This window comes from Pangasianodon hypophthalmus, chromosome 12, assembly GCF_027358585.1.
Source record: "Pangasianodon hypophthalmus isolate fPanHyp1 chromosome 12, fPanHyp1.pri, whole genome shotgun sequence".
Lineage (NCBI taxonomy): Eukaryota > Metazoa > Chordata > Actinopteri > Siluriformes > Pangasiidae > Pangasianodon > Pangasianodon hypophthalmus.
The window spans coordinates 1,576,484-1,597,502 of NC_069721.1; the positions used below are offsets into that span (position 1 = coordinate 1,576,484).

Genomic DNA, 21,019 nt, shown 5'->3' on the forward strand with positions numbered 1-21,019 from the left:
AGTATGCACAGGAAGTATACAGAATATAAACACAAATCCAAATTATTTCAATGATAATCAGTTTAATAATTTGGTTGATTTTGAGGCAAACTTGTAAATTAATGCGTATTATATATATGTATGTATATATATATTATTTTAACTACATTTTATATTTAATTTTTTATAAAAAAAATTTTAAATGGTTCTTTAAAAATATTAATATATTAATACAATAATCAAAACCTCTTATATGTAATACATATAATACACTCATATCACATTAAACATATATTAGATGGCCATATAGTGTATATACTTAAATATATTCTATATTTTATCAATATATTTTAAATTTTATTTAATAGAAACAGTCTGTTCGTTCCTTGAGAAGCATTTAAATGACTAATGCTATTTTATATTTATTTTATAGCATTAACTCTTAAAACAGCTGAGATAATGGTGACAATATTTTATTCCTCTTAGACCACAGCAATTTACAGATACAATTTTCGTATATTAATGAATAATACGTCACAACTTTTACCTATTTACGGTTACAGGCAGCGATTTGCTCTACATGAAGTAAGGAATAAAACACTGTGTGTGGTGCTGTTATAGTACGCTAAGCAGAGATACCCTGAAGTTCATTATTTTCTTATAACTGCGCATCCTGAAGTGTTTCATTCCTCTACCTTCACAGCAATTTGCCAATGCCAATTTTTTAATCTATTTCTAGTTACATTTAATGTTAGGAACAATTTAGAAAGATGTTAGAAACAGAAAAACAAAAAACAAGAAACAAGACGTTTATAGCTGCTATAATGTAAGTGACAACAGGAACTAACTTGTCTTGTTGATGTTTCACAGCAATAAATGTAACTATACATTTATTATACTAATATAATACTATACTAATATAACTATAGTAATATAACTATAGTACTAATGTAACTATACTAATATAATTGCTGCAGTTTAAGAGGTTTTAAACCGCCAAAGTGGATTATTTTTCTTTAATAAGAGCTCATTTGATGTCTATGGTGGACACTCCACATCTTATAAATAGATCATAATTATTGTCACTATTATACCATGCATGATTTATATTTCACCTTCCTGCCCTGCTGCAATTTAGAGGGACTCCCATTGCTGTGGAAGACGTCCTGTCTGGTTCCTGTACCTAAAAATGGACATCCCAGTACAGTTAATGACTGCAGACCAGTAGCTTCAGCCTTACACATCATGAAGACCCTGGAAAGGCTGGTTTTGGTACATCTACGACCCCTGGTGATTCCATCAGTAGACCCTCTGCAGTTCACTTACCAGACAAAGGTTGCAGTGGATGAGGCCAATAACTACTTACGCCATTGAGATCACTTAGATGGACCCTACAGCACTGTTAGAGTGATGTTCTTCAACTTCTTCGGTGCATTCAACGCCATCAAACCCACCCTGCTGAAACACAAACTGATACAGATGCATATGAATATCCCTCTACTGTCTTGGATCACTGACTGCCTCACTGGATGGCCGCAATATATCAATATGCATTTTAGGAGAGTGAAACATACACAGACTCCTGTTTCCATCAAAGGGGTGAATGTGGAGGTGGTTCAGGAATACAGATATCTGGGATTTCATTTGGACATGGCGGTACTGTACAAACAAGGGCCTGAATCGACTTTACTTTCTCAGGAGGCTAAGGTCTTTCAACATCTGTGCATATGTGCTGCAGATGTTTTACCAGGCAGTAGAGTCCAGGGCTGTTTTCTATGCTGTGGTGTATTGGGGAAGCAGGATTAAGGCAGTAGATGCAAACAGATTGAATAAAATAGTCATAAAGGCCAGCTCGACTCCTTGAAGAAGGTGTCAGAGTGAAAGATGTTGCATAAACTACTAGACATCATGGATAATATAGTTATTATTATGGGCATTATTATGTAGTACACTACTATAATTATAAGCATTATCATGCCATAATAAACACTATCAATATATAAATACAGTACTGTGCAAAAGTCTTGGCATCCTACTTTTTTTAGTACTTCTAAAAAGCATTATTGATTCAGTACAAAACCTTTTTAGATTCCAAACATTAGTTTTCCAGCACAAAATTAAATGTTACAGAAAAATGTTTGTATGTCAGTAAAGAAAGCAGCAGATTCCATAAGAGACACTTTTCGGACAAAATATATATATATATATATATATATATATATATATATATATATATATATAGAGAGAGAGAGAGAGAGAGAGAGAGAGAGAAATGTATAGATAAATAGAGATGTATAGATGTACATGTATAGACATAGTGTGTTACATAATAGTGCCATAGTAGCGGAGGAGTGCTGTGTGATTTGTGTGGGTTTGGCGGCGCCTGCAGGCGAGCGGCGGTACTGCAGCACTACATTCCGCCCACACAAACACGGCCATTCCGGAAACCTGCTAAACTTTAACTCCTGCTTTCATGGCACATTTTTGCCTGAATGACAGTCTGATGTTCATTGATGGATTGACGGCGTGTTGACTGGAATCGCGACGCGGCTAATCGGTGAGTTTCGAGCACGAACTCGTCCGCTTTCTCCTCTCCTGCTGGCTTTGAGTTACAGAAAGCGCAACAGTTTGGCTCACTTTTAGTTAGCACAGCATAGCATTCCTCTGCCTGCTTAGCCTAGCCTAGCTTAGCTTAGCTTAGCCAGGTAACGCCTCTCCGCCCGCATTAAACATCTCCTTCACCACATAGTGCTGTTTATTTAATGTAAAATGACTTTAGAAGAATATTCCGCTGTGAATTAAGTGTTTTCAACAGTTCATAAAGTTTAAATTTATCCAAAATGTCTGGTAAGATAAGCTAAAATAAGCTAAGGTAAGCTAGGTTAAGCTAAGCTAATGTACCTAGCTGCTATAGGTACTTCGACTCTTGATAATCTAACGTGTGTTCATGATTTGTTTGTTAATTCGTTTGTCAATGATATTGCGTCACTTCCGGTAACTTTCACGGTTACCCTAGCGCGCGCACACACGCTAATTAAAGATAACTACTTTTACAGTCCACAGCAGGCATAGTGGAGTAAACATCTAGTGCACTACCTAGTGTTAGTCACTATTTTATACCGTATCTAGTGCACTACCTAGTGTTAGTCACCGTTTCACACCGTATCTAGTGCACTACCTAGTGTTAGTCACTATTTTATACTGTATCTAGTGCACTACCTAGTGTTAGTCACTATTTTATACTGTATCTAGTGCACTACCTAGTGTTAGTCACTATTTTATACTGTATCTAGTGCACTACCTAGTGTTAGTCACCGTTTCACACCGTATCTAGTGCACTACCTAGTGTTAGTCACCGTTTCATACCGTATCTAGTGCACTACCTAGTGTTAGTCACCGTTTCATACCGTATCTAGTGCACTACCTAGTGTTAGTCACCGTTTCACACCGTATCTAGTGCACTACCTAGTGTTAGTCACTATTTTATACTGTATCTAGCGCACTACCTAGTGTTAGTCACCGTTTCATACCGTATCTAGTGCACTACCTAGTGTTAGTCACCGTTTCATACTGTATCTAGCGCACTACCTAGTGTTAGTCACTATTTTATACTGTATCTAGTGCACTACCTAGTGTTAGTCACTATTTTATACTGTATCTAGTGCACTACCTAGTGTTAGTCACCATTTCACACCGTATCTAGTGCACTACCTAGTGTTAGTCACTATTTTATACTGCATCTAGTGCACTACCTAGTGTTAGTCACCGTTTCATACCGTATCTAGTGCACTACCTAGTGTTAGTCACCGTTTCACACCGTATCTAGTGCACTACCTAGTGTTAGTCACTATTTTATACTGTATCTAGCGCACTACCTAGTGTTAGTCACCGTTTCATACCGTATCTAGTGCACTACCTAGTGTTAGTCACCGTTTCATACTGTATCTAGCGCACTACCTAGTGTTAGTCACTATTTTATACTGTATCTAGTGCACTACCTAGTGTTAGTCACTATTTTATACTGTATCTAGTGCACTACCTAGTGTTAGTCACCATTTCACACCGTATCTAGTGCACTACCTAGTGTTAGTCACTATTTTATACTGCATCTAGTGCACTACCTAGTGTTAGTCACCGTTTCATACCGTATCTAGTGCACTACCTAGTGTTAGTCACTGTTTCATACCGTATCTAGTGCACTACCTAGTGTTAGTCACCGTTTCATACCGTATCTAGTGCACTACCTAGTGTTAGTCACTGTTTCACACCGTATCTAGTGCACTACCTAGTGTTAGTCACCGTTTCATACCGTATCTAGTGCACTACCTAGTGTTAGTCACTGTTTCACACCGTATCTAGTGCACTACCTAGTGTTAGTCACTATTTTATACCGTATCTAGTGCACTACCTAGTGTTAGTCACCGTTTCATACCGTATCTAGTGCACTACCTAGTGTTAGTCACTATTTTATACCGTATCTAGTGCACTACCTAGTGTTAGTCACCGTTTCACACCGTATCTAGTGCACTACCTAGTGTTAGTCACTATTTTATACTGTATCTAGTGCACTACCTAGTGTTTCAGTCGATTTCATACCCTATTTAAAGTAGCTATCTGCCCTCTTCCTCATACATGAGCTCATAGATTCCTGTGATTGGCTAGTGTGCCTGTGATTGACAACATGCCCCTCCCACCCAGAGAGCTCAGCTCCCTTTGGACTCCCAGCTACAGGTGGCCGTGGCGTCCTTGGGATTCGAACTTACGATTTTCACGATTTTTACGATTCGAACTTACGATCTTTCTGTGTGAGCGTTTCCTCTTACGTTAATACCACAGTTACTCTACATAGTACAGATGAGAATTTTCTAGAAACGTAGCTTGAGAGCCCTGAGACCATGTGAGGTAGGGGAGACAGGGGGCGGGGCTTTCAAAACACCTGTGCAGGTCATTCCGAATTCACACGTTGAGATCGCTCTTTTGGCGATTTTTTGACTGATATCTCGTACTTGAGTACTCCGATTTTAAACTGTTGAGGTTTGCAGGTCAGGTAATATAATATTATCATCGTAAACATCACTGGATGTCGTGGCCAAGTCGTTTAAAAAAAAAAAAAGAAAATCGTTATACCGCACAAGCCTAATTTGTCGGCAAATTGTTAGCTACAAAAAGGGAGGTTTAGAAAATCGTAACCTGGGACATGATGTCCTCTTCATGCTTCTGTCAAAACTGATTTGAGCTCGAAAGTCAGACTCGGACGTCACTGGGACTCGCCTTCGTTTCCGTCGTTAACCTTGTCGTTAACCCCGAGTACCGCCCACATTGCACATCACATGGTGTAGGAGAAATAAGGGGGCCAAGCACCATCAGCTCCTTTTACTATGACATGCAGAGTAGACAGCGCCATTTTATACTCTCTTAACCAGTGCACTTAGCCTAAAGCAAGAGCAGGAAGCTGAATCCAAAATGGCCGCCTGTACCAGCAAAGACTGAACAGAGGAACTGGAAAAATAGCTACGCTCTAGCTACTTACAAAGCACTGACACTGGAGACTCCTTCCATAAACGTTAACGTTTGCAGAAAACTTCACCATTAAAACCAGATGAATGGATTTTAATCCATTTCCGTGGATCGTCCGCTGTACAATCGTAAGCCGTTACTATAGAAACGATAACAAATTAGAATGAGCTGCTAGAACAACACCTTCTGACCAATCAGAGCCCAGAATTCGACAGCGCACTGGTGTGAAAGAGTTTAAATACTTCAGAAGTATTTGCACTTGAACGGTAACGAGTAACAATGCTGCTTACCGAGTGACTCGTCTAGAGGTGGGGATTTCTGTTTTAATTGTCAATCAAATAAGCCCCGCCCCTGAGCTCGTGATGATGTCACAGGACGTAGATTAAGTATGACTTCAATTCAGTGCTTTTTTTGTGAAACATTCCGGCAAAGGAAAGTTTGCTGAAACTCAGACATGATCAGACAAGTTTTTAGACACTTTATTGCTCTCTTCCTCTCTCTCTCTTTCTCTCTCTTTCTCTCTCTCTCTCTCTCTCTTTCTGTCTGTCTCTCTGTCAGGTAGAGATGGCGTTATGGATCCAGGCCCAGCAGTTACAGGGCGACGCCCTACATCAGATGCAGGCGCTCTACGGCCAGCACTTCCCCATAGAAGTGCGCCACTACCTCGCCCAGTGGATTGAGACACAGCCTTGGTGAGTCTCTCTCTCTCTCTCTCTCTCTCTCTCTCTCTCTCTCTCTCTCTCTCTCTCTCTCACACACACACACACACACACACACACACACACACACACACACACACACTGAATCAGACATCTTTAAATTCCGATATGGGAATAAATGTTAATGACATTTGACTGATCTGGTCTGTGTGTGTGTGTGTGTGTGTGTGTGTGTGCGCAGGGATGCCATAGATGTGGAGAAGCAGCAGGAGGAGTTTAAGGCGAAGCGTCTATTGGACAGTCTGATCCAGGAGCTGCAGAGGAGGGCGGAGCATCAGATGGGCGAGGACGGCTTCCTGCTCAAGATCAAACTGGGACATTACGCCACGCAGCTAAAGGTAACACGCACACAGGCACGCACAATGATGATGTCATCAGAAAACGCCAACTTGCGTCATAGCTCTTTTAACGTTTATTTCACACCCTCGCTGCTTCCCGCCCGCTTCGTGGTCTAGAGGGTCTAGGACGCATATGGACACCTCACCCTCGTAGTGTGTGTGTGACTGCGTCTCGATGTGTCCCGGGCAGCGTAAAATACGTAATCATTTAGAGAAAGCATAAAATACATCACGCTGTGAGACTGTGTGAAAATGGCTTGGTTTGGTTGTGTCTCCCTATCTATCAGTCCACCTGTCTGTCTGATTTGCTGCGTATTTGTCTGTCCATCCATTTGTTTGTCTCCATCTACCTATCTTTTTATTTGCTTTCTATCCAGGTCTGTCTGTCTGTCTGTCTGGTTTCTTTCCCTTGTTGTTAATGTTTGTTTGTTTGTTTAGAGCACGTATGAGGCTTGTCCGATGGACCTGGTGCGATGTATCAAACACATTCTCTACACGGAGCAGAGACTCGTACAGGAGGCTTCTAACGTGAGTCTCACACACACACACACACACACACACACACACACACAAATCAGAGCTACAACGCTATAAATGTGTCTGTCTATGTTAAGCTATAGCTATTTTTATTTTAACACTAGCTAGCTTACTTCATAGCGATCTAACGCAAATTAGCTCGATTTATTAACGAGTAACAATTATCGGACAATTTTTGATTGGCAGGTGAGCTCTGCAGGGGGCGGGGCTACAGATGCCACGCCTCAGAAATACCAGCAGATCAACCAGATGTTCGAGGAGCTGCGGGCCATGACGCAGGAGACGGAGAACGACCTGCGCAAACTCCAGCACAGTCAGGAGTACTTCATCATCCAGTACCAGGAGAGCCTGAGGATCCAGGGTATACACACACACACACACACAGTGTCATCTTCTTACGTACTGCGTTTGTACTCCACAGTCCCACTACATGGGTTGTATATAAAACTTTTATGAACACAGTGTTAATATTTTTGTTTATTTTGCTCTAGTTTATTAGAGATTTAGTGTGATTTGTTACTATACTTAACCGTAAGCTAGCTTGCTTGCTACGATAGCTAACGGTACTTTTAAATTTATTAGTTATTTTTACGATATTTATTTATTATTTTTCCAGCTCAGTTGAGTAGTTTAGCGAGTTTGGCGCCGGCCGAGCGCGTGCAGAGGGAGACGAGTCTGCAGAGCAGGAAAGCTACACTAGAGGCCTGGATAACCCGAGAGGCTAACACACTGCAGAAATACAGACAGGTAAAACACACACACACACACGCACACATGCGCGCACACACACACACACACACACACCAAAACCTCTGACACTAACTGGACTTTCAGAGCAATCATGTGAGAAATTGTTGGTGTTTCATGTCTGATAAAGGAAGAATGAAAAAAAGAAACTGTGTGTGTGTTTCTGTGTGTGTGTGTTTCTGTGTGTGTGTGTTTCTGTGTGTGTGTGTGTGTGTGTGTTTCTGTGTGTGTGTGTGTGTAGGACTTAGCAGAGAAGCACCAAAGGACTCTGGCATTGTTGAGGAAACAGCAGACGGTGATCGTGGACGATGAACTGATCCAATGGAAGAGACGACAACAACTAGCTGGAAATGGGGGACCTCCAGAAGGAAGTCTAGACATCCTGCAGTCCTGGTAAACACACACACACACACACACACACACACACACACACACTGCTGTAAACACACTAACTATAGTACAGATTACCGTAAGTGCTGGAGTAGCACGCTTTCGGTGTATTTCGGTATTTGCTGGTGTTAATTCGTTGTTGCTGTGGCGTTCAGGTGTGAGAAGTTGGCCGATATGGTTTGGCAGAACAGACAGCAGCTTCGGCGTGTCGATCACTTAACACAACAGCTCCCCATCCCCGGCCCCACAGAGGAACTGCTCAAAGAACTTAACGCTACTATCACCGACATCATCTCAGCACTCGTCACCAGGTGAGTTCACTACTGCAATAAATGCACTTAACACCATCACCGACATCATCTAAACATCATCATCTGGCACCAGGAGGGTTAATTACACCAGTCATCTCACTTAACACCATCACTGACATCATCTAAACATCATCATGTGGCACCAGGAGGGTTAATTACACCAGTCATCTCACTTAACACCATCACTGACATCATCTAAACATCATCATGTGGCACCAGGAGGGTTAATTACAGCAGTCGTCTCACTTAACACCATCACTGACATCATCTAAACATCATCATGTGGCACCAGGAGGGTTAATTACACCAGTCATCTCACTTAACACCATCACTGACATCATCTAAACATCATCATGTGGCACCAGGAGGGTTAATTACAGCAGTCATCTCACTTAACACCATCACTGACATCATCTAAACATCATCATGTGGCACCAGGAGGGTTAATTACAGCAGTCGTCTCACTTAACACCATCACTGACATCATCGTAGCACTCACCTCCAACTGGATTAGAACACACTACAGTTAACACTATCCCAGTTAGTGACTAACTAACACCAAACACATCAGGTTTGATGGTAATATAATAACACTTAACACTACTGTGATCACATTTAACACTCATCACCCTTTTAATGCTAATCTCGTTGGATTTAACGATAATGTAATTATCATTACGTTATTAATTAATTAAGAGTTATTCGTTTTTTCCTCCGCAGCACGTTCATCATAGAGAAGCAGCCTCCGCAGGTGTTAAAGACGCAGACCAAGTTTGCGACGACGGTACGCCTGCTGGTCGGAGGAAAACTCAACGTCCACATGAACCCCCCGCAGGTGAAGGCCACCATCATCAACGAACAGCAGGCCAAAGCTCTGCTGAAGAACGAGAGCACCAGGAAGTGAGTCCTAAACACACACTTTAAAAAAAAATTCACTTTGCACTTTTTTGGCACTCGATTTCCTTATTTGGTCATTACTTCCTGTCCTTAAACATCCTGAAGTCATGTGACTGGGGGCTAAGTTACTGATCAACAGCTTGATCCAATCACAGACTGGAAGTGATAATGAGCAGGAAGCAATGACCAAATAAGGAAAGTGGGAGACTACTACCAAAGGGTCAAAAATTGGTGCACCATTGGAGGCTACGTATTTTTGGATTATATTGTTGCTTCTTCTTAGAATGTTTGAGGACAGGAACGCTGTCCAAATAAGGTAAACGGAAAGCACAAATGGTTGTGCGGAGCGTGGGAAGCCATAGGACTAAAAAGAAAGGCCGCCTGCCGCTGTTTACTGTTGGTTAGAATTCTGATGTAATTGTAAAGTGTAACGGTCTAATCTGTGTGTGTGTGTGTGTGTGTGTGTGTGTGTTTCAGTGACAGCAGTGGAGAAATCCTGAACAACAACTGTGTGATGGAGTATCACCAAACCACAGGCACTCTGAGTGCACACTTCAGGAACATGGTGAGAACAACAAGACGTTTGTCGAGTGTTACTCTGACAGCAGTCGCACTCCACGAGGGGCGGAGTTTACTGAAAACTGAGGCGTGTCTCAGTTACTTCAAAATTAAAAGTTACTCTTCTGACTTGAACTTGTGCTTGCGTGTCACATTGTGTTGCATTTAACAGCAAAGAAAAGGCAGTGATCTAGACACTGAAATACCCCGTCTCATTTGCATAATCTTAAGCAGGTGCGCAACCCTGCTCTGAATATGAGTAACTTTCCCCACGTACGTATTGATGCAACGTTTGGACTCAAGGCGTAGACTCTTTGTCGCTTTTGACCCGTATAGGTAGGACATCAAATTCCAAAAGTGTGCGAATATTTTATCTGACTTTTCCCCGCTTGGATAACGTCGCAGTAACTGGTCACGTAGCTACGTAGGTAGCTAGCAGTCATTAGCTAAGGTCGGTTGTTGTCATGGTGATATTATGTTAAATAAATCCTCTAGAAAACGAAGATAAAATCGAGGCTGTGATGAGCTAGTTTAGTAGCAGTTAGCAAGATCCTATCGAGCTAGCTACATCCTTATAATACACAAACAGGGTAGTGCGGGGCGGGGAAAGGGGCGGGGTCACATATGCATACTCATGCATATTCATTAATATTCGCATTGTGTATAAAGGTAACGATGTAGAGACGTTCCTTGGCCATTTTAAGTTGTTTTTTTAGACATTTTTAAAACATATTGAAGTTTTTTTATTATAAATATATAGGGTGAATGTGTGTGTGTGTGTGTGTGTGAAATAACCACGCGTCTCTCCCTGTCCCTCTGCCGTCCAGTCTCTGAAGCGCATCAAGCGCTCGGATAGACGCGGCGCCGAGTCGGTGACGGAGGAGAAGTTCACCGTCCTGTTCGAGTCGCAGTTCAGCGTGGGAGGAAACGAGCTCATGTTCCACGTCAAGGTCACATCTCGCTTTAGCAATTCCAGGATGTCATGATATGCTAAAATAAATTAATGGTCAAATTCAAGTTCAGGGACGGCTGTAATAAAGATAGACAGATCTGTCGAGATTAATAAATGAAAAGCTACGCGAATAAAGAAATAAATACATGTAATCAATCTCACACTACAGCTGTTAACCACATTTTATTTCGTCATCGCAGACGTTATCGCTGCCTGTCGTGGTCATCGTGCACGGTAGCCAAGACAACAACGCCACGGCAACCGTGCTGTGGGACAACGCCTTCTCTGAGCCGGTAACGTGTTGCTACTTTTATGTGTATATCTTGATAACGTGAGAGATGGTTGGACTGTAATGTCGACGGCGTGTCCCCCTGCAGGGTCGCGTCCCCTTCGTGGTGCCTGATAAGGTGTCGTGGCCGCAGCTGTGTGAGGCCCTGAACATGAAATATAAATCGGAGGTGCAGAGCGAGCGGGGATTATCGGAGGAGAACCTGGTGTTCCTCGCTCAGAAAGCCTTCAGCAGCTCCAGCAACAACCCCGAGGATTATCGCAACATGACCATGACCTGGTCCCAGTTCAACCGGGTAGGAGATCTCGCTAGGCTAGCTGCTAGTAAACGTAGCCTTCAAAACAGTCCTCAACGTGCCGGATATCATTGATTGATCTGCTGTGTGTTGTGTAGGAGAGTTTACCAGGAAGGAACTTCACCTTCTGGCAGTGGTTTGATGGAGTCATAGAGCTGATGAAGAAACACCTGAAGGCTCACTGGAATGATGGGTAACGCTGCTGGAATGTTCCCTTGGCACAGTCATGAGGGTTAAACAGCAGGGCTAGACATGAGCGTGTATATGTGTGTGTTTTCCAGGGCGATCCTGGGATTCCTGAATAAACAGCAAGCCCAGGACATGCTGCTCTCCAAACCAAACGGCACGTTCCTGCTGCGCTTCAGCGACTCGGAGATCGGCGGGATCACCATCGCCTGGGTGGCGGAGAACCCCAACAAAGCAGGTTGGTCTCTCAGTCAGTCCATAAATCAATAAATCCGAGCAGTCAGTTGATAGATCAATCAATCAGGTAATGACTCCGGGCCGTATTGTCATTTCAGTGTTTATGCGGAGAAAGTTACGTGTATTTAGAGCCGGGTTACGCGCGCTCTCAAGTAGTTTTTCTGAGTGTTTCTTAAAATCACCTAAGTGTAATTCACACCAGTTTTTTCTTGAGTAGAAGTGTCCGATGCGGCGTTTTTTTTCCCAGCAGCGCCTGAAACACAAGCACGGCTTCAAGAACTCAGTATTCAGTAGCAAATAAAATAGCACTTGATCCAGCACATCCCGTTGTCCTGCATTTGATTTTTGTATATTGTGCTCCGAAAGTTACTTGTCAATACGCACGAGTCAAGTCACAGATTAAATAAGCAGGTAATCAGTTAATTAATAAATCTATCACGTACACCAATCAAGTAGTAAATCATTTTATTAATTAAATAAAGCAAGAAAGCAACCAATGAACAATTTATGATATTAATCAACCAACCAATCAGTAAATAGATCAGTCAGTGAGTCAGTACCCCATACTAGTCATGGACTTTTCTGGCTGTGTTGTATATCCGTGTGTGTGTGTGTGTGTGTGTGTGTGTGTGTGTGTGTGTTCCAGGAGAGAGGATGGTGTGGAACCTGATGCCCTTCACCACGAAAGATTTCTCCATCCGCTCTCTAGCTGACCGCATCAGCGACCTGAACCACCTGCTGTTCCTCTACCCCAACCAGCCCAAAGACGAGGTGTTCTCCCGCTACTGCACGCCGCCCAACTGTACGCCACCAACACTCTCACGCTAACCACACACTCCTGCATTAATATCATAGCTTCTATCGTAGCCTAGCTTGAACGTAAAATGGCTGCTACGCTAGTAGTCGGTGTAGCATTCGCGTTTTTCTGTAAATAAATGTTCGAAGACAGCAATACAGCTATGCGCAAACTCCATTTTGTTTTATTTTGTATTTTATGAGGGTTTCTTCATGTACTCATGGTGTATAATCACTGGATCGTACGATACAGTTTCTATAAAAGCGCATATAAACATATAGCTACGTCTGTATTACTTCCTGTTCCCGTGTTTCTGATTGGCTGGTGAAAGTTGCGATCTGCGATACTAGTGTCTTTAGTGCAGCTGAAATTCTATGCAGCGCTAGTTCTAAAGTAGCTCCTCTCAGCATACGGTGTAGGGACGACGTCACACCCTGACTTACGATAGAACTTACGTTCTGTGCAATGTGTTCACGCAGTGTAGAGAATCACTGGATGTGTGTGTCGTTATTTTCCGCAGCTAAAGCGGTGGGAGACGGCTACGTCAAACCAGAGATCAAACAGGTGGTCAAAGTAGAGTGAGTATTTTCATTTTTATTTTTTTTTAACAGTAAATTTCGTTCGTAGTCAAAATTTGAGTTTTTTTTCATTGTTAAGCAACACTAAATAACGAACTTATACTAGCCATCTAAGACCATCTTTTTTAGAATGCGTATTGACTAGAATAACTAATAACCAACAAACTAACTAACTAACAAATGCTATATTATAGCTAGCTACATGACTAATGCTAGCTAGAGAATTTATATTACGTTATATTCTGATATGTGGCAAAGAGACAAAATGCTTTTGTCGTCATGATGAAGACATTGAAATATTTTTCTCCGCCCCTTATAGGTTCGCCTCGTCCAATCCTGAGCAGTCTCCTGGAAACCCCGCCTTTATGGACTCCTCCCCCACCATCACTCAGCCAGGCGGTTTCACTATCTACCCTTCCATGTGAATATACCTCTTAAATCATTTTTAACGTTAACTTTATATTATTGGACGCATCCCACTTTGACTTCCTGTTTCAAAAGGAAATTGAAACATCACTGTACGGAGTCATAATGCGAAGAAGAAAGAAGTCACATGGGTGTCTAGCTTTCACAGTGTCAGCAACAAGGTTTTGTCTGTCTCTGTGTGTGTGTGTGTGTGTGTGTGTGTGTGTGTGTGTGTGTGTGCGCATAGCGGAGATCCGATCCTCGACGAAAGCGGGGATTTCGATCTGGACGAAACGATGGACATGGCCAGACAGGTGGAGGAATTCCTAAGCCAGCCTTCGGAGGCGCAGTGGAGCGGACAGCAGTCGTGACCTTTGAACTACACAAAGTGACCCTTGGGGTTGCATTCCATTTTTTCCATCAGTGTTTTTTTTTTTTTGTTGTTGTTGTTGTTTTTAAACAAATGTGAACATGTTCGATAGCTCGCTAACGACTTTGCGATGTTATTCGTGACGCTGCTTCTTTGCATGATGATAATGTGTGCGTAGAATACAGTGCATTCAGAAAATATTCAGACCCCTTCATTTTTTTCACATTGTGTAATGTTTTAGCTTTATGCTAAAATGCGTTTTTTTGTTTGTTTTTTTTTCACATCAATCTACACCCCGTACCCCATAATGACAAAGCAAAAACCTGATTTGTGATAACTTTGCAAATTTATTAATCAGAAAAAACTGAAATATCACATTGACGTAAGTATTCAGACCCTTTGCTATGACACTTGAAATTTAGCTCAGGTGCATCCTGTGTCTCTGGATCATCTCTGAGATGTTTCTACACTTTGATTGGAGTCCATCTGTGGCAAATTCAGCTGATTGGACATGATTCGGAAAGTCACAAAAATGAAAAATGAAAATGCGTATCAGTGTAAAAACCAAGCCATGAGGCCAAAGGAACTGCCTACAAAAGACTAGTAGGGAAGGGCTTGTAGGGAAGGCTACAAAAAAATTTCTGCTGCTTTGAAGGTTCCCAAGAGCACAGCTGCCTCCATAATTCTTAAATGGAAGAAACCAGGACTTTTCCTAGAGCTGGCTGCCTGGGGAGAAGCACCTTGGTAAGAGAGGTGACAAAGAACCTGGTGGTCACTCTGATTGAGCTCCAGAGATCATGTGTGGAAATGGAAGAAACGTGTAGGTCAACCATCACTGCAGAAGGAACTGCATCACTGTAGAATGAAAGCTGAATGCAGCAAAATACAGAGATATCCTTAATGAAAAGCTGATCCAGAGCGCTCAAGACCTCAGACTTGGCTGAAGGTTTACCTTCCAACAGGACAATGACCCTAAGCAAACAGCCAAGACCGGTCTGGTCTTTATGGCTGAGTGGCCAGATACAAGTCTCTCCTCTGTCCAAGACACATGAAAGCCCGCTTGGAATTTGCTCAGACTGTGAGAGACAAGATTCTCTGGTCTAATGAAACGAAGATTGAACTGTTTGGGCTCAATTCCAAGCGTCGTGTCTGGAGGAACCCAGGCAACGCTCATCACCTGCCCAATACCATCCCAACAGTGAAGCATGGTGGTGGTGGCATCATGCTTTGGGGGTGATTTTCAGCAGCAGGGACTGGGGCACTGGTCAGGGTAGAAGGAAAGCTGAATCTCAGCAAAATACAGAGATATCCTTAAAGAAAACCTGGACCTCAGACTGGGCCGAGGGTTCACCTTCAAACAGGACGATGACCCTAAGCACGCAGCCAAGACAACGCAAGAGTGGCTTAGGGACAACTCTGTGGATGTTCTTGAGTGGCCCAGCCAGAGCCCAGACTTGAATCCAATTGAACATCTCTGGAGAGACCTCTGAAGAGAAAAATGGTTGTCCACTGATGGTCCCCGTCGAACCTGACAGAGCTTGAAAGGATCCGAAGAGAAGAATGGCAGAAGATCCCCAAATCAAGGTGTGCAAGGCTCATTGCATCGAGTAGTGAGTTAGGGATCTGAATACTTATGTCAATTTCAGTTTTTTTTCTTTTTAATAAATTTGCAGAGTTATCACAAATCTGGTTATTGCTTTGTCATTATGGGGTATGGAGTGTATATTGATGTGAAAAAAAAATAATTTAAAGCATTTTAGCATAAAGCTGCAAGATAAAATGTGAAAAAAAATGAAGGGGCTTTGAATAATTGCTGAATCCATTGTATCTGTTTTGCTCGCTAACCAACCAGGATTAAAATGGGAGAGAGGAATTACGAAAATATTTTATATTAAATACCGTATACAGCGGAAGATATACATGGGGCATGATGAATTACCAGCCCTTAAAGCTAATGCTAATGCTGAACATTTTGGGCCCAATCTAGGTCATCAGTTATTGAAAGCTAACAGGAACTTGTACTCAGTTGAGAAACACATTTATCAAGTTTTAAAGAATGTCTTCTTGAAATTAAAGATCAGCTGAGAAAAGTGTTGGAAAAGTGACAGGTACGATAGCGCTGGAACGTAATACAGCACTCACAAAAATCAGTAGTTGATCACTGAATAGCTAATATTAGCTACTTAGCTAAACCATTTTTTTTTTTTTTTTTTTTTTTTGGGTTTTCGAGAACTGTGAGAGTCGAGTGAGATTAGGAGGAATGGCGCGTCAAAAATCTGGTGTTCCTGTATTTAAAAAAAGAGAGAGAGAGAGAGAGTGTAGCTCCACCTTCTTGTTAGCTCAAGCTAGTTCACGAATGTCCTCTGAATTGCTTTTCCGCATCGTTTGCTAGCTCTTTTTCACAAAACAAATTCTTCGGTCTGAGCGCTGATTAACACGTCAGTTAAATCCCACATTTCTAATCGCAGATACCAGAATCATTTAGAAAGCTACAGCTATTCAACATTTATGAAATATCGCACTGATCATGTGATTCAACTCATTTCGCGACTCGTTTATTACAAGTAGGTGTCAGAAAGTCTGTAATTTTTCTGCGTAATCTCCATTTCGTTCAGCGCACGTGTTCCAGCACTTAACGAGTGTCTGGATTCCTCAAAAAAACAAACAAACAAAAAAAAAACGATTAAATTGTAGTTTAAGGTTTTCATTTGACTCACCCTTGTAACAGTGGGCCGGATTCAGAGTCGGCGATTTCACGCAGGGAAAGTTCCTCGTATTCAGAGTCAGGTTACGCACGCACTTCTGAGCTCCCCAATCACCTGCGTGAAAAACAAGCACTTGCCTTTAAAGCTCCGAATAAATCAGGGACAGAAGAATGCAATACGTTTTTTTTTTTTTTTCTTCCTTCGCTGTCAAACGTAATATGTATGTGACATAAACGCAAGAGAGAATTTAAAAAAAAAAACAAAAAACACTAATTATAATATATGAGTGAGAAGATGGTGAAAGTTGAAATAAATCTAATAGGAGACGAGTATGTCGCCAATATATCGCTGCATGAGTAGTGTTAGTCGTAATTCTGAGATGAGTCACTAGTTTAATTTAACAAAATGGCTTCCACACTCACTATTCTGCAGCGCATAGAATAGCACTTGATCCAGCACAGACCATTATTATTATTATTATTATTGTTATTATTATTTTTACATCGTGCTCAGACAATCACTTGTGCGCAACAACTTAATGAAAGTAAACTCTGAATACGGTCCAAAGGGGCAAAGTCGGCTTAATCGTTGTAGTAATGTGAAGTAGTCATAATATTATAGCTACGAATAGCTACGAATAGCTAAAATAGCTTCGAATCACAGTTATCAACTAAAAAAAAAAAATTCCTATCCCATTTCAAGTTCACTTTGCCTAGAAATATATTTTCAAATGCTTCTTTGTAGCCTAACAGCATAAATCGCAAAATTTAGCTGCATCCAGGTTAGCTAAACTAAACTCAGATTAGCTGAGATCGATCCCGCTTAGCTAGAAGATAGCTGAGATAGCTAAAAAACTATCGAGATTACCCGAGCTCAATCCAGGCTAGCATATCTACTGTCCCCAGTTTATCTCTAACTCCAGAGTCAAAACGCTAGCGTCCACAATACCGGACCAATAATTAGCATGATTAGCGTTGGTCTTACTGTGGACTGTTTCGCTCTTTCCGTGCCTTAGTTGAGACGTGACGTCTGGCGGATCGAATGCCTTTCAAACCCGAGAAGTGCCGAAACAGGAAGTTAGAGCAGAACGATTCCTTAAACCAGCTACTGTGTGTGTGTGTGTGTGTACACACACACTTTAGATTTGCTAAATATTAGGATGGAGACTTGTCTGAATTCTCACTACCTCTGATCATAAAGGACCTGAACCCGTTTTTCTTGCCTTATATTTCTTTATATATATATATGTATATATATATTTTTTTCCAGTGATGCCTTCTTTAACATTTTTAACTTTTACCCCAACAACATCTTGACCTGTGTGATCAGGATCACTAAGAAAATCTAGAAATTTCCTTAGTGCCCAAACTTTAACCATTACCTCACGAGTGTGTAACGGACCCGACAACCTGTGTGTGTCTCTTAAATCTTTTATTACGCGTTTATCTAATTCCACCCTTTACTCATTTGTTGCTGATATTTTTGTGTTTAGTTTCATAAAAAAAAAAGCCATATCAAGCTGGAGAGTGACCTTCATGCTGATTTTTGTTTATTACGTGTTTTATTAATTATTATTCTTGAATTAATCAATCATGCCCTTTTGCGTAATTCTTCAATATCATTTTTAATACACGATAATGTCCTAGTAAAGGCCGTAACAGTCTCTACTTTATCTGAATTTGTTTTTTTCCATTTTGTTTTGTTATAGTTTTTTTTTTTTTTAATATAGTTAATTATTCACTTAAGTTACTGTCATAGTAAAAAGAAAAAAAAAAAAGAAATATCCATAATGTCGTCTTTTTTTTAGTTAATTTTGTTACACGTGCAATAGCAATTGCACCCTTGTGGGAAATTTAAAAAGAGTTCTAAATTCATTTTAATTTCTTCATTCACGTTACTGCCAGAGTAAACATCATAAACTCCAGCTCATAATTTTCGTTTTATATTTTTTGCTATTTTAAAATTGATTATCCCCCTGGATTAGGTGATTTATTATTTTTCTTTTAAAACACCTTTTTCTTAATTTTTCTCCTTTTTTTTTTTTTTTTCTCCTCGTTTTGTCACAGTTTGACACTTTTTTTTTTTTTTTTTTTTCATCCAAAACGCTTGTTTATATTTTAAAAGTCTCACTCTCTGTTATTCCTTTTGCTTCATTAACTTCAGATTAGGAACTCAGGAAAACATGCCAATTATAGAGAGAATATTTACGAAATTATTATATATGTATGAATCTTATCTATGAGAAATAGTTACTCCCGCATTTTAAAAAAAAAAAATACTGTTTTTTTTTTTTTTTTTTTTTTTTTTTAATTACCTGATGTTTGGCACTAGAATGCCGTCTGCAGTAGGCATGTGCCGATATTACGTTTTACAGTTTACCATGATGTATTGACTATGTCTTTATCAGTAGCTGTTCTTATTGGTCAGCGTTTTTAAGTGTACGTGAATTACTCAGGATTTGGCTTTGTCGTAAGCTTCCTGTGCATGTGACACCGGTTTACTCAACAATCGCTCACTAGCTCCGTAGCTCAGATGAACGGAACTGTAGCAGAGATAATCTTTAAAATATCTATGAAAATAGTATTATGAATGCCAAATATCGCAGTGTAACGTCTGAGTGGTGGGCGTTGATTCAGCGTTTAGGTTAGCAATAATTTTATCAGCTTTGGTTTAGTGGTTCGATCAGCTGTGAATCACTGAATCGGTCGGTTTTGAATCCTAGATTCGGTTGGCTGTGACACCAGCTGAGGTTTGGCTCAGTGAACTGGTCACCTGTGATTCAATGATCAGTTGAGTGACTCCTTGGTTTAATGAATGAATCATCACCCATTAGTCAGCAGAAGCTCTCTGAATCGTTAAGCTCACCGAATCAGTTACAGATGACTCATTAAATTAAGCAGCTGTGGCTTATTGAATCAGATGATGGTAGCATATTCAATCGTTCGGCAGTAGCTCATTGAACTGTTAGGATGTGGTTCACTGATTCAATTAAGGTTGATCAGCTGTGGATGACTCATTAAATCAGTCGGCTGTGATTCATTGAATTGTTAGCTCTGGCTCACTGAATCAGTCAGTTGTGACTCATTGAATTGTTAGCTCTGGCTCATTGAATCAGTCAGTTGTGGCTCATTGAATTGTTAGCTCTGGCTCATTGAATCAGTCAGCTGAATGTCAGCTCTGCCTCACATTTACATTTACATTTATGGCATTTGGCAGACGCCCTTATCCAGAGCGACTTACATTTATCTCATTTATACAACTGAGCAGTTGAGGGTTAAGGGCCTTGCTCAGGGGGCCCAGCGGTGGCAGCTTGGTGGTGCTGGGGATTGAACTTATGACCTTCCGATCAGTAGTCCAACGTCTTAACCACTGGGCTACCACTGCGAAAATAGTAGAAAATAACACTACTACACGGCTCATTGAATTGTTAGCTCTGCCTCATTGAATCAGTCATCTGTGACTCATTGAATCAGTCATCTGTGACTCATTGAATCAGTCATCTGTGACTCATTGAATCAGTCATCTGTGATCCATTGAATTGTTAGCTCTGGCTCATTGAATCAGTCAGTTGTGGCTCATTGAATTGTTAGCTCTGGCTCACTGAATCAGTCAGTTGTGGCTCATTGAATTGTTAGCTCTGGCTCACTGAATCAGTCAGTTGTGGCTCATTGAATTGTTAGCTCTGGCTCATTGAATCAGTCAGTTGTGGCTCATTGAATTGTTAGCTCTGGCTCATTGAATTGTTAGCTCTGGCTCATTGAATCAGTCTACTGTGACTCATTGAATCAGTCAACTGTGATCCATTGAATTGTTAGCTCTGGCTCATTGAATCAGTCAGCTATGGCTCATTGAATCAGTCTGAATAATTCAGTATCGGCACATGCCTCATGTCTATCCGTAACATCTCATTAGTGTCCGTGTGAATAATCTCTTACGACATGTCGTGATTTGTGTGTGTGTACCTGCTGCAGTATTCCCGTTCCAGACCGGTGCTGTTATGTCGCACGGCTCCAGTGTGCCGATCTGTTAGTGATTTCTGTTTTATTAATTCAAAACGGATCCTGACGTCTGCATTCCCACTCTGACGCGCTTTACTCTGCTCCTCTCCTTTTTTTTTTTGTTAGATGTTAAGTGTGTATTTGATGTAACTTGGGAGACAAAAGATGGTAATAAAGTTTTATAAATATTTTACCCATTAATGTTACTGAATTTT

The 21,019-nt window shown here is 41.1% G+C and overlaps 1 protein-coding gene across 2 annotated transcripts; it reads left to right on the forward strand.

The window, feature by feature from the left end:
• Window positions 1-2,375: 2,375 nt before the first annotated feature.
• On the forward strand, window positions 2,376-20,997 carry stat5b (signal transducer and activator of transcription 5b). Of its 2 annotated transcripts, none has more exons than XM_026928622.3 (19): window positions 2,376-2,536; window positions 6,059-6,188; window positions 6,397-6,553; window positions 6,992-7,081; window positions 7,277-7,451; window positions 7,707-7,837; window positions 8,079-8,230; window positions 8,383-8,538; window positions 9,259-9,438; window positions 9,913-10,000; window positions 10,821-10,943; window positions 11,146-11,238; window positions 11,323-11,529; window positions 11,628-11,722; window positions 11,811-11,953; window positions 12,599-12,754; window positions 13,269-13,326; window positions 13,646-13,747; window positions 13,979-20,997. In XM_026928622.3, exons 2-19 carry the CDS (start codon window positions 6,061-6,063, stop codon window positions 14,100-14,102), a joined length of 2,358 nt encoding a protein of 785 aa, XP_026784423.1. In that variant the 5' UTR covers window positions 2,376-2,536; window positions 6,059-6,060; the 3' UTR covers window positions 14,103-20,997. The 2 variants fall into 2 exon arrangements, with proteins under 2 accessions (XP_026784423.1, XP_026784422.1); XM_026928621.3 differs by having other exon boundaries at window positions 2,377-2,536; window positions 6,055-6,188.
• Window positions 20,998-21,019: the final 22 nt, after the last annotated feature.

Bases quoted from the DNA above. Each gene is read 5' to 3' on its own strand.
- stat5b (XM_026928622.3), top strand. From the start codon at position 6,061: ATGGCGTTATGGATCCAGGCCCAGCAGTTACAGGGCGACGCCCTACAT. The intron at 7,838-8,078 runs GTAAAACACACA...GTGTGTGTGTAG, and splicing joins CACTGCAGAAATACAGACAG to GACTTAGCAGAGAAGCACCA. The intron at 13,327-13,645 runs GTGAGTATTTTC...CGCCCCTTATAG, and splicing joins AAACAGGTGGTCAAAGTAGA to GTTCGCCTCGTCCAATCCTG.